Source organism: Pempheris klunzingeri, chromosome 13, assembly GCF_042242105.1.
Source record: "Pempheris klunzingeri isolate RE-2024b chromosome 13, fPemKlu1.hap1, whole genome shotgun sequence".
Lineage (NCBI taxonomy): Eukaryota > Metazoa > Chordata > Actinopteri > Acropomatiformes > Pempheridae > Pempheris > Pempheris klunzingeri.
This window is the reverse complement of record NC_092024.1, coordinates 2,186,504-2,200,588: the sequence shown is the minus strand read 5'-3', so window position 1 is coordinate 2,200,588 and position 14,085 is coordinate 2,186,504. Positions and strand designations below refer to the sequence as shown.

Genomic DNA, 14,085 nt, shown 5'->3' with positions numbered 1-14,085 from the left:
TGCTCCCCCCTTCGAGCTCTGGATTTCAGATTTACTTTTGAAACCTGAGAATTGGGCAGATTTATTTGGTACCATCAGACATTATGGCCTTCGCTGTATCTTCAGAGAAGCAGCACTTGATTAACTCATCACCCGAATCATTTAACCTTGTCTGACTTTTCAACCTTCCAGTGACAACTAACCTCGACACCACACAAGCTGCCTGAATGTCCCTCCCCTCCGGCACTCAAATCACTGACTGTTCAGCGGCGTTGTGTTGTGTTCTGCTGCAGTGTGGTATGGTGTGTGTCACTGTGTCCACTGCTCTCTCACATCTACTCTGTTTTTCCCTTTTAGATTAAAAATATCTTAAAGGTCCAAATACGGTATATGGCGAAGGTAAGCCCCAAGCCAGACAGGAAGCTTGTGTCCGTCCAGCGGCCTGCCTACCCTTCGCTCGTTCACTCATCCTGGCTGTTCTCCCCCACGCCTCCTTTTTTCATTCAGCACTAACCACGCTTTATTTACTGAGTGCTCTGACAAAGGGAAGGGGACAGAGAAACCAGACTGTTTATTTGGAGGGTATCCTACTGTTTAGGCCAGGCTGGTAATTGAAAGTGATGCACGGTGGGGACAATTAGCACCTGACTAAGTAGCAGCATGAACAATACGGCTACACTTCTGGCCCTCGCTTCTGCATGTGGCGCGCCTTTATCTCTTCCCCCAGCAAACACTTTTCTCTTTTCTTTCTTTCCTTTTTTCCCCAATCCCTCCACCCCCCTCATTTCCTCCTGTTGGAGTGTGCCTGTTTGCCCGGGGCAGACTGAGACTAACACCTGCCGCACTGGAAGACGTCTTTGTCATCTAAAGCCTTGTTTGAACTGCTGCAGAGGGGACCAATGGCATAGTAGGGCCATTTAAAGAGCGTCTTTGTTTTCTTTCTCTCTCCGTCTCTCCCTTCTTCTTTCCATCTGAAATTAACCTCACCATAAGGCAGTTTGGGCTGAGCTAGGGATGGAAATGCAGGGGTATGCATGGGTATAATGACAATCAGAATGAAACATTATTCTATTCTGGATCTGGATTCTTTTTTCACTCAGCAACTTACTGTGAAAATTAATTCTCACACAATGCCATACATTAACAAACATTTAGAAACCGATGCAACCCACACTCATTAAGTGCCACAGTGTGAGTGATGACTGTTAAGTGCAGTGTGTTTTAACAGCCACGTAACCAAAAGGGACGTCTGCAGGGTGGGTGTTGAAATGTACCACACCATTGTAGCTGTAATAGGTGGTTGCCTTCCTCCTGTCCATAATGTGTCTTCACAGCACATGCAGCTAGAGCTTAGTTTAGAAAACAAAAGTGTTTACTGTAGGAATGGCTAGAAGAATAGGGGAATGCAGGATTTGTTCCATCCGTGAGGCCAGCCCACATTTTTAGCCAAGCCCAACCCTTTTTTATATTCATATGCAGATTTGAGAATACATGGTCGGACCCCCTCACCTCCCCTCTTGCCCCGCACAATGCACACACCCAATGTTTCATCCGTGGCCCAGCCTCTCCCAGTGAGCTGCAGCCCTGGATGCTGCCGGTGTCCACTGTGCTGCTGAGTGTCTGTTACTCCAGCCATCTGCCATTCCTTTTAGCCGCTGCAACTTGAGATGCCTCAGAAAAATGGCCCGAAATAAAAGGATAGGAAAGAAAATAGGCAACCAGATGCCATCTCGACAAAGCAGAAAAGTTGTTTAAACCCGAGGCATGGGGCAAAGGCGGGTTTTGAGGGGGGTGGGGGGGGGGGGCGCAGTTTGGGAATGGTCAGGGCGACGTTCACAATACTTGATTGTCCTCGCCAACATTTCATGCCCACCTCCCAGCTTATTGCTGTTTGCCATCCCGTAATCATGGATGTGAAGTTTTTTGAAAAAGGACAATGTTTGACAATGGGAAGGCTCCTCATGTTCACAACAAGAGCATAATGTGTAATTTTGCTTCCATTCAAAGCATACTGCTGTCACACTGCAAACTGAATACTTTTTTTTTATCATTACAAAGGTTACCCCCCCCTCCGTTTTTTTTATCCTATACAGTAAAAAACTGTATTGGCAAGAAAGGCAGCTCCTCTCTGTGTTTTTCTACAGCATGTGAAAATGGCCTGTAATTTCTGAAATATTTAATTTGCTTTCACGCATCTTTATTCTAATGACTTAAAGAGTAGAACAAACTCAAATCCTAACACTTGTGCTTTTTTACAGTTTGCATTGTAAGTTTTGTAAATGTTGGTGAAAATCCTACAAGCTGGGTAATCTTGATTGTGGGAGCGGCCACGTGCATGACAAAGCATGCTGGGATAAAAAGCAATCACGCAAAACCCAAATGACCCCCTGCCATGTCTGACCAGGTCCGTCTCTCTCCACCATTGTCTTTTTTTTTCCCTTTCTGTCCACAAACTCTCCATCCATCTCTCTCCCAGGCTCCTTCACCGGCAGTGCCAGCACTGAAGCCGGAAACACCACCGGTGCAACGGACTCTGCCGACCAGGTTTCTCCCACAATGCCCCGTGCCACAAGGAACCGAGTTTCCGGAAAACTCCGTCGATCAGCCAGCGCTATAAGCAAATCCTCTACCTGAGATGTTCAACCCGTCCCCTCTTTCCTGAGTGCAGCCTTTAATCTTTTCTCGAAGAACCTCACAAACCCAGCCGTGACTGCAAGAGAATTTTTTTTTTTTTCTTTTTTTGGGGGGGTGGGGTGTATTATTGTTTCTCTTTTTTTTTTTTATTTTGTGTCATATAAACATGTAACTGGAGCATATTGCAATTTTTAATTTAAGTGGCAATCATTGAGTTCGGTGATACATTTCCATTTGTTGTGGTGTTTAACTGCTCAATCGAGGTGGATGCCTGACTAAGCTATTTATGTTCATCCTGGTGGTTTCAGCTTAAGGATCAGCAGCATAGGAAGACTTAACTGAGAAGTCTTAAAGAAACATGAAACATTTTATTCTCATGTTCTAGTGGTGTCCTGCACTAGAGAAAAAAGTTCTTACTATAGTAAGGGAATGGGAGACTGCTTTACCCTGTTTCTATATCTCATCTCTTTCTTAACACGTAATGTAACAAAGCACTGAATGACACAGCTGTAAATGGCATGATGTTAAAACTGCACAAGAGATTGGTGTCCATTTAGAAACGTGTCTGCCTTTTTACCTCCACTGCACCTGCCACCGCCTTTCTGTGTCAAACATACTGCTTCGGTTGGGGACAGGACGGTGGTGGTGTCCTTCTCGGTAGCACCAGTTCGGACAACGATTGTGGACCGTCTCCCTACAGTGAGAAGGAGAAAAGGCGGATGCATGGGGAATGCCTCCCCAGAATGATTTGTACTCACTGCCCTACTACACAGACTTCCTGGGCACGGGGTTCCTGTGGTACCAGCAGTCAGAGGCTTTTTAATTGTTTTGAACCCAGAGTGGACAATCAATGACATCTTTCTAACTTAAGCTGAACAGAAATTTGTTTGGGTTTTCTTTTTATCGCTCTAATTTTCCCTTTTAAATGAATTCCGATGGATTGTGTCATGATTTGATTTATGCAACCCTGCTGGAACGAGAAAAGACTGCGTTTGTAATTGTTTTCTGATGTCGTTAACATAGGCTCATGTCCGGTAATTGAATAAGTTCCTCCTGTCTCTTTCCTCTGCTATCAGTTTCGCTGTCCTGGGAAGCTGAGACATCGACATTCCAACGTTCCCGACCAACGTTTTTGCACTCACTGTCACTGTCACTTAACTAGCATTGAATGTTTCTCTTTGTTCTTGGATGTAAATTGCTTTAAGTTTTATTTGTCTGTTTGCTAGATGTATATAGAAAGGACTATTTGATGAATTATTTTGCTGTCATGTTGTAATATGTATTCATGTGCTGTTTAGAGGAAAAATACCGCCAGAGCCTCAGGTGAATCTTAACTCCATGCACTGGTGTGTGGGTGTGTGTGTGAGTGTGTGTGTGTGTGGGTGTGTGTGGGTGGGTGGGTGTGTGTGTGTGTGCTTGAGTGTGGGTGTGTTATTTGTGAGTGTCTGAGGGAGCTTCTCACAGTGCCTGTGTTATGTCTGCCCGCTAAGATGCTGTCCCACACCACCTCTACTCCCCATAATTAGATTCTAGGGTCTCTTCTTTGTTGTCTGAGAAAAACCATGCATTACATCTCCTCGTTAGCAGTCTAAAACAAAATGTTATCCTCCCCCTGCGTCTCTAAAGGTCATTGTCTCGTGCTTCCCACAACAAAAACAAAAACAACAGATGGATTTGGAATCGTGGGTTTCCTTGTTTAGTCTCTATTAAAGGTGGCGTGCCGCTCCGTCTTTATCTGTGAGTGGAGTCAAGACTGGCACTGGCACAGACTCCTCCTCTTTCCCATGATCCTCTCCCCATGTCGCCTCCTGAGGCCACCGGAGGGGTGGGGGGTGGCAGGGAGGGTGGGGGGTTTTAGGTGGCATGCCTGAGCTGAACTCTAACAGCCCTCCTAGCAACAGCCAGGCCGGCGCTCTCACTTCCAACCTGCCCACTCGGGTTGTCATGGTAGCCAGGTGTTTCCCCAAACACACACACACACACACACACACACAGACACACACGGTACACACTCACACCCTCTGAGGGCTCCACCCAAGCTGCAACACGATCCCCATCTGTTGCACTACTATGCCTTACTTTCCCCCTGCTCTGCTGTCATTTTCCTCACATCTCACCTCCTTTTGTTTGTTCTTTCCCCCGAGCAGAAAATGGGGAATCCAAACAGCGGAGGATTGATTGAGCATTTTATGTGCTTTTGTGTTTTTTTGAAGAATGTATAGATATATAGGCCTGGATCACATCTATGGTTTTTATTTTCCCCAAAGCCACTTGAAGGAACCACCCAGGATGCTGATCTATAGATCGTAGGCTATAGATGTCTGTTAGAGGAGTCTGCGCTCCCCTTTTGGTGGCTTAGTTGCTGGAGATGTTAGTTTGGACCAAGATAAGGATTGTGTGTCTTATATACGTGAAGGAACTGAGCTCGTGTTAGTCCTAGTATGTTTTTGCTTTTCTTCTCGTTTTAGAAATCCTTGTACATTGTGTCAAATTTGAGGGCTTCACCACCCTCTAAATATAAATATATTAATGCCTGTAATATAATCTTTGTATAAGAGGAAAAAAAGCTTGAAGATTTCATCATTACCTGTCAACATATCAAACTGTTTTTAACGACCGAAGTCCTGCTATCTTTATTAGAAATGTGAAAATTGAAACATTTCATTAAATCAATTTGAAATTCTATGTATCTTTGTCATGTTTCCCTCTCGACAACACATCAGCTTAATGTGCAACCTCAGATTTTGGGTGGGTTTTGTGTGTGAGTGTGTGTGTGTGTGTGTGTGTGTGTGTGTGTGTGTGTGTGTGTGTGTGTGGGAGTGTGTGTGTGCTCTGACATGATGGTGCTGTTACCATGGGCTTCCTGACCCCGGCCGACAGTGCTAGCAGCAGCAGCAGCAGGGGTAACCTGACCCTGCTCCCATCTGTCTCCCCTGCTGCTCTGCCCTGCTTTGGGGAGGCCAGCATAATGGAACCTCACCAGGACATACAGGTGCAATGGTTGCAACACCTACGGGTGCCCTGGCTCGCCTGGGTCACATAAAGACGCAAAAGAAGCACTTGACCGTAATTGGAGCCCTAAACCTCTCTCTGTGTGTGTGTGTGTGTGTGTGTGTGTGTGAGATAGAGAAAGAAGCCTAATGTTACCTCATTTTTCCCCAGTTTTCCACAATCATTGACTCTGAGCTAGTTTACAGCAGAACAGGTAGGGGCTCGCTGACATTCTCTCTTATTACTGCCAGATTGTATTATTTCATGTGTTACACTGCTAGCTGCAGTCTGTCTTCACTCTTCAGATGTCTCTCTGTCTTCATGTATTGTCACTGAGGCCTGCACAGGAAGTGATACTCAGTTTAAAAAGTTTGCATGGTTCCTTTTGGCCTTAGACATTATTACTGAGCAGGAACAGCTCTCTGTAGGAGCAAACAGGAGTCTGAGGACTTTGTTTAGTGTGTTTTCATTCATCTGTAGAACAGATTAAGCACATTTTACCCTCAGTAATTATAAGGCTTACTCCATGCTGATTGTATGTGTCTGTATGTCTTAAAATTACAGCTGACTTCATGCTTTGCAGGATCTGGAGGTCAGATAAGAAGCCAGCTGAGCCCCAGTGTGTCCTAAATCAGCAGGAAACCGACCAAAATGAAGCTGCATGAGTCTTCCAAAGCAGACAGATGTTTTACTGCTCCAGAGGTGAGCTCTGATCCACCACCTCTTTGTCCTCCTGTCGTGGCCTGACATGGTATTAAGGAGGGAATTTATGATTAGGCCCTAAGTGCTTCTCTATGGCAGCGAAGCGGCGTCTATTGAGCCACTGCAGCAATGATTTACTGCCAATCAGTCTGATAAACGAGGATCGAAGGCAAAGGTTTGGCCAAGGGGGCGTCTAAGGTTTCTTCTCCCTGTTCAGGACGGTTACAGAGATTCGCACCATTTTGGAGTGAGAGCAGAGCAGAGAGGAGAAAAGAGAAGTTAAAGGCTGTTAAAACTTTTAGGATGTGACATTGTGTCCTGTGCCCCTTGAGAAACCAGCTTTAAAGCGCCTCCCTAAAAGCAGCATTAAAACTGACCAGAAAAAAAGTCTTTTAAATGAAATGAGGTCCTAAATCCATACATTATTTTTTTTTTTTAATCAAGTGTAAAGAGTTTTTTAGGATGAAGTTTATATTGAAAGATCTTTTGAGATTTTAATTCATTGATTTTGGAGCTGAAAATAAGTTTTTATTAAACTTTTTATATTTCTAATAAATCTTCCCTACAGTTGCAGGTCATCTTGGCATGATTATGTGTATTGAACATGATGTGTGCTGTTTTGTCAGCTGAAGATTCCCCCAAAGAGACAAAATGACAGAAACTCCTCATGGACAATGGGCTCAACAGGAGGGTTAGTTTAAAAACTTCCCAAAGGTCACTAAACTCACTGATGTCACTAACACAAAACCTTTTTCATGAAGAAATCAAGTTCATCATGGCTGTGTGCACTCACCCCACTCTCTCAAAGCACACAGTGACACCACCTTGGGACGTAGTCCTTTTGAAAATATTTTATTTCGATAGACAACAACGATATGCACATACAATCAAAGCGCTATAAAAGCCAACATTTAAGAAAAATAACTTGTCCTTAAAAAAGATTGCATCTAAGGTAAGAGCTTTACGTTTTTTTTCTTTTTACAAGAGCTGTGGAGATTGAAGATTAAAACCCGACCCACGACATTTATCACAACTCATGAATTTGACAGACAAATAATAATAATAATAATAATAATAATGATAATGATAATTAAAAAAAAAAAAAAACAAACATTTTGGCTATACGACATGTAAACTGCCAGAACGATTCACAGGAAAAAATCACAACAAACACAACAATAAGTTACATAAAATAATTAGAATAAATAAATAAATAAACATATGATGAAAAATATTGCAACAATCTTCAGTAATAGTAATAATAATAAAATATGTGCCAGCATTCAAAATGAAAACAGTCTATGTTGACTTTTTTAAGGCAGGTATACAGCAGGATTTGGATGTGTATGTAGGCTATGTCGGACTAGGCTTATTTGTATACTAAAGGCATTTGTGGTTCTACTAAACAGGGAATGCTTCACTCGCTCTTTTTCCCACCAACACAAAGTTCTGTCATTCACAAACTAGCGTAAAGCTGCAGTGATGGAGCAATCACGGCCGGTGAATCCAAAAGGCTTTGATGGGGAAAAGGATTTCTGAGAATTTTAAGACATTTCTTAGGTCTAGAAGCTATCATTGAACACATGTGCTGTGCTAGAAAAATACCCTTTAACAGTCAAACTAACGCTTTGTATTCTTTTTTTTTCTTGATAAACTAATTTGAGAAAGAAAATCTCAAAATAGGCCTATATGTAGTTCAAATATAGAGAGAAGCATTCAACAATCACTGATTGGCATGGAAAAGACATCTCATTAAACACCACTTAAACATCAAACCGCCCTGCCTTTCATTGGCCTAAAGTTATGGCAGTGAGCATCACAAACTCTTTATTTTATTTTTTTTTTTTTTCTTTTACCCCAAAGCCACTTTTTTGTTTCTCTCTTCTTCTTTTTTTTTTTTTTCTCCCATCAAAGGCACGAGTTTTGTCTTGTCTTTAGCAGGCGGGGCGCACCGGCATTTGGAGCAGGATCACCTGCCTGTTCTCCGAGGGGTGGCACTTGTTTATGTGCCTGGTGAGCCCCGGCGAGCTGTAGAGAGTGGCGGGGCAGTATTTGCACGGGTAAATCTGGGAGGAGTGCATGAGGCGCAGGTGTCTCTCCTGGCCGGCCCTGCTGGTGAAACTCTCCCCGCACACCGGGCACAGCAGGCAGTCCACCGGGCTCAGATTGAGAGGGCTTTGGTTTGAGGCTTCCTCTGAGGATGAAGATGATGATGAGGAGGAGGAGGAGGATGATGATGATGATGCTGAGGAGGAGGAGGAGGAGGAGGAGGATGGGACCGGAGCCTGCTCTGCCGCGCGGTCGCTGGTTTGAAACCCGTGCTCCTCCAGAACTTTCTTTTGCAAGGCCTGGTGTCCCATGATGTGTTTTCTTAGGTATGCTTGTCGCTTAAACCTCTTCCCGCAGTACTGGCAGTCATATGAGCCATCTTCAGAGCCCGACTCGGACAGACCTGGGCTCGGGGTGTCTCTGTCACTCATGTCTTTGGCTTCGTCGGTGACTGACTTGACACCTAGCGGTGGTATTTTGGCCATCTCTGGTTTGATGCCCTGCGCGGGTGACATCGCGGGCACGCCGGTGCTCCGGGGTTTGTGCCAGCGGCGGTGAGAGGCGAGGTTGGCCGGGCAGCTGAACATCTTGTCGCACTCGGGGCACCGGTACTCGACCCTGATGATGCGGGAGCACTTGTGCTGCGCCAGAGAGAAGGGATCCGCATACGCCTCCTTGCACAGCTGACACACAAACTCCCCCAAAGGTTTGTTTCCCCCGGAGGACTGCGCCCTCGGCTTCATCTCCACCGGCCCCTCTTTGATTCTGAGACCGAGTACCGGAGATGTCGTCACCTCGTCTTCAAAGTTGAGTTTTCTAATGGCTTTGGGTTTCTTGGACGAGGGTTTAGGTTTGCGCTCTGCACCGTCAGATGCGGGTCTTTTGGTGCCGACCCGGTTGCTTGGTGCCGGGAGGCTGCTGGTGGTGGTGCCGCTGCGGCTGCTGTTGCTGGTGCCGATTTTCAGGTCGACCGGAGCGTACAGGAGGTGGTCCAGGCCGGAGATGGAGGCAGGTGTCGGGAATGACTCGGCAGAAATGGGCGAGCCCAGATTGAAACTTCGCTCAAAATATCCCCTGTCGTGCTCCTTGCTGATGGGCCGGGTGGGGCTGTAGAGGGCTTGGCACACCGCCTCTGGGTTGCCGAACTGTGCCGGCTTCTCCAGTCTTGGCACCGGCGCCTCAGCTGCTGTGAAATCCGGCAATGCTGCGGCGCGGTCTGGACTGGACGCCACGGACATCGGCGGTGAGGGGTCCGCCTGACTCGGAAAGGCAGCTGGGGTGGGAGGCTCCTGGGGGTCATCTTCGTCTGACCGAGTCCTGTATGAAACATGTGCAGATTTCTTGTTTCGTTTTACCAGGAATCCTTTGGGCATCTTGGCGAGTTACAGCGGAAAGGCACTTCGGGGTGGTGGGTGAAGTCTCGAGTATCCAGGTTTGTTAAAAATATGGCAACACTAGAAGCTTATGGGACTTTATCTCCCCAGTATATCGATCCCTCTGTTGCTGAAATGTTTTCGTCTCCAAGGCATAGCTCCACTCTTTTTATGCCGGAATGATGCTATTGTTCTCGCCCCCCCGTTGCAGCATCCCCGACCAATCGGATGAAACCAAGATCCCAGTGGATTTGATTGTGGGAGGGCTTAGAGCCTGGGTTTGGTGGATTTCGTTGGAGGATGTGCAGATAGCTTAGCAGATGTACTGGCGGTTTATTACATTAATGTGTGCGTTCGGCCCCTCCCTGACAGAGGCACACGCCGGGACCCTCCTCTTTTTACGGTCTGATGGGCCCCTATACAACTGCACACGTGCCACGGCTTTGTGGCTCTCCTCTGGGGGCCACGGAGCTGCCAAAAGGAAATGTCCGTCACTGCCACAATCATCACAATTTAGAATTAAGACGGGGACGAGACCAGCTTGGTTAAATCCAAACCAAAACCTGTGTTCCATTCAACTTGCACTGTGAAGCTGTGAATGAGACAACTCGCCTTTAGCCACAACAGGAGGACCAGATTCTCTCAATTCACTGTTTCAGGTTGTTTTTTGCTTTTTTTGACCTCATCACGGTTTGCATTCGTTTACTGTCTCCATCCATGAAACAGTCTCTTTTACGCACGACCTTTACGCACACCACGCAGGCCCTCCACAAACCAAATAAGCCCGTTTTTACAGGCCTTTATTTTATTATGTCTTAAATAAACACCATAGAGGGAGTGTTTCTTTATTTTAGGGCACGTGTCTGTCTCGGTAGTTTAACTCGACATATAAATCAGACATCTCGCTGCATACATAAGTAATAAGAAGGCCCTCTGGTCTTTGTGCACAATAGCCACGTCTGCCCGTGCTTGGATATCCCTGCTTTTTTTTTTTTTTTCGTTTGAAAGGCAAATTGACCTCTTAACTGTGAAACGGGACTCACGGCCAATCTGGCCCACAGCTAGGCGCGTGCTGGGCGGAATCAGAGCCCCAGACAAAGAAGGCCGCAGCAGAGGCTTGTGTTGTAAAATGCTGCACAGATATCCAGAGCTCAGAACGAGCTGCTGCTGCTGCTGCTGCTGCTGCTGGACACTTTGACTGGTGTTCGTCTAAATATGAGCTGTTTTCCTGATGATATTCGCGCACTGGAGGCTCCAGTCTGCTTAAAGAGGCGCCAACATTTAAGTTTTCATTGAAACGAATCAAATAGTTAAACAACTAAATGCGTTGCACGGTTCGTTTTAGATCCACATTGAGACTTTTCTTAAAACAAAACTCCTTTTCAGTAAAAGTAAAAGATTCTGCAGCCTCCTGTGTGTCTGACAAAGACAACTTTTTTCAGACAAAAACACTGTACATGTCCTATTTTCTTAACCAGCCCCCACCCCCCCTCCACCTGGCTTCTGCACATACCTCATATATTGTATGTTTGTTCTTTTTTTTCTCGTTATAATGGCTAAATGTATGCTGCAGTGCGCCACTTGGCAGAGAGTGCATTCTTTTTCCTTTCAGTCGGCAGACCAGGGAGGAATTAATCTCCATCGTCGTACATTGTTCCCCTCATTTGCATAAAGCTGCAGTATGACCAAGTCAAATAATTACACAATCGGAGCTGAGCCGCAGGCCTGCGCCCTCCCTTCAATGGGCCTCTGTGTGCTGCTGCCTTCTCACCTGCCTGACAGCACACCGTTATTTGGCTTAGATAAAGGGTTAAATGACAGATCTGCTCACACTAAACCAAAAAAGGATCATTTTTGAATTGTTCTTAAGATTGAGACAAAACTTTTCCACGTTTTTAAGTGATTTACTCAGTTTAACCATTTATTTTGATTTAGTTTTCATTTTTATTTAGTCGAAAACCACTTTTCTGTAAAGTTTGAAAGTGTGCACGCCACCTAATCGTTTTTATTCTAATTATGTATTTATTTGTTCGTGTCTTTTTTTGTGGTTGTATTCTGAAATCTCCTCTAGTTCTCTTTCTATCGGCTCTATTCACGTGCTGTTTGTGATTCCTCTGCAGTTACTTGTTGTTCTGTCAGGCTGCATCTATTAGTCGTGGTTTATTGGGACGACACGCTTTGATGGCATTTTAACGAGTTCCTCTTTCCCCCGTGATCATCTCTGTGGAGCGCGTGGGCCGGTGTGCTGCTCTCGGCTGCACCGACGCATGCGCGTGTTTGATCAGTGGCGCGTGCTGCCCTGGCGGACGGGAAGCATAGGCGCCTAATTAGCATACAGCTGCAGCTGCTTTAATGCAGTCTCTGCTGCCCCCCCCCCTCCCAAGCCTTACTGCATGCTATAGGATTTAAACGCTGCTCCCACTTACCAGTGCTGCCAGTGCAACTTCCTCGAGTAAATGATTGTTTTAAAATGCTTCTGATGTGATGTAAATGATTATTTTATATATAAGAGGCCTGAACGTGTCCAGCTCTCTGTGAAGAGTCACTTCAGAATGATGCCTGTTGAAGGCCTCGTCTCTTACAGGTGGAACCAGAAGTTTGAGCGATCCTGGCCTCACAGCCCAGCTCTTACTTCATTGCACCACCTACAGGAGGAAGAATTAAAGCCGAGATCACACAGAGAAAGTTTACCTCCGTCCGTCCGAAGCATTGCACTGAGATCTCTCAGGCATCTGACCGCGCTGTTTCTGTCAAACATTAACCAGGTTACAGAAGGAGCCGCCGAGCAGTTTGGTTATTTGACGAAGATTAGATTCCTCTTGTTCTCACCACAGAAACCTCCTGTATACCTCCCACAGAAATGATTGGCTCTGCATGCTTTGCCAGCTCCAGCCAATTTGAAAGTGCAATAGGACATGACTGTAATTGGTGCTCACTACATGGCCACCTTCAATGCATTGTCAATCAATTATTGTAATGGATTAGCTGAGGTCCTATTCTGGCTGCTTGTAATCTGATAGAGGGCTCTTTCAGCACCATGGAGAGAGCCAGCGAGGGACCCAGATTTAATCAGGCTGGCTGTGGACACAGTACAGCCTCGGCTTTAGGCTTTGTCCACGGAACTGAGAGCAGGCGAGCACCAACAAGAGAACAATGACACAGTAGAACAAAAGTGTCAGAGTTTAATGAAGTGATTGGTTTTTAAATATAGTTGTATATGAGCTTCTCCACCACACATTTAAACTGTTTCTATAGAGGAGGAACACTGTCCTCCATCCTATTCTACTGTTTTTACCTGCTCTGTTAGTAAGTTATTGTGCGTATTTTATTTTTTGAATTAGTTCTGTTGCTATTTGATGACCTGCTCTTTCAAGAGTGAGGATTGTTACCAATGAAGGTATTAGACTGTGACAACAAATACACAATCAGCAGGATCCCTAATGTTGTTTCACTGTCACTTCCAAAGAGAATAAAAGCTCAGTACGAGATCGAGATCCTACTGAGTTGGGGCGTATTCCGCTTTATCTTGTGTTTTCAGAGGGTCGAACATTCTTCATTGAGTCCCAATGACTGGTTTCTCTGGGCAGATCACGAAAACCATCTGTATAGGCAATCTCAGGGGAGTCAACATTTCACCGTGAAACAGCGGTCAGCCCGCACCGAAAGAGCAACAGTAGTAAAAGGTTTTGGTAGCAAGCTTCTAGAAACAAAGTCAGACTGTAGCATCCCAATGATCAATGTGGAAATTGCCTAGTTGGCCATGAGAGCAACACCGAGGTCACTGTCTAGACTTTAAAGTGTACTTTAGAAGGATGCCCATGAGACCAGGTTACTGTGAAAAGCCCTGCAAAGTGGTATAGCTCTGAGCTTAAGACTAATGGACCTCGGTGTTGACTGGGAATGTCCCTGATGTCAACTGTACTTTTGACAATGATGCTGATGAGTCAATGAGGACAGATGTTTCTGGGCTTTTATGTCATCGCTCAAAAGGTTCTGTGTAGCCAGCTGCAAACAATTTATATATACTGAATACATACCATATCTTGTGGTGCATCTTTACTGTGGGATTATGTTATTAAATCCGCTGCAAACTAATTATGAAATGACATATCAACGGTTACAAAACACATAAATGCTGTGAGGTGGCTGATGCTTTGTGCACACACATGTATGAACAAAGGCTTCAAAGGGACATCACCAGATTTTCTTTTGCTTGTAAAGAAGCTCTCATTAAAAAACAAAAGAGGTGTTCCCGCATATCAGGCATATCAGTTGCTGGAGTCCCCAGGGCATGTTTAGCTCTAATTTACTCATCAAAAGCATCAGAGTGTCTCTCAATCATCTCCGCAGTCCATTG

General features: G+C 45.3%; 2 protein-coding genes across 3 annotated transcripts in view; one reads left to right on the top strand and one right to left on the bottom strand.

Moving 5' to 3' along the window:
- The window catches only part of ralgapa2 (Ral GTPase activating protein catalytic subunit alpha 2), an 89,651-nt gene extending 84,758 nt beyond the window's left edge, over window positions 1-4,893 (top strand). For both annotated transcript variants that reach the window (XM_070841911.1, XM_070841910.1), the window contains one exon: window positions 2,456-4,893. In XM_070841911.1, coding sequence (XP_070698012.1) covers window positions 2,456-2,613 — 158 coding nt within the window. In that variant the 3' untranslated portion in view covers window positions 2,614-4,893. The remainder of the gene's footprint in view (window positions 1-2,455) is intronic.
- Window positions 4,894-7,188: 2,295 nt separating this feature from the next.
- insm1b (insulinoma-associated 1b) lies at window positions 7,189-9,847 on the bottom strand. The gene has a single exon (XM_070842348.1). It carries the CDS (start codon window positions 9,726-9,728, stop codon window positions 8,241-8,243), a length of 1,488 nt encoding a protein of 495 aa, XP_070698449.1. The 5' UTR covers window positions 9,729-9,847; the 3' UTR covers window positions 7,189-8,240.
- Window positions 9,848-14,085: the final 4,238 nt, after the last annotated feature.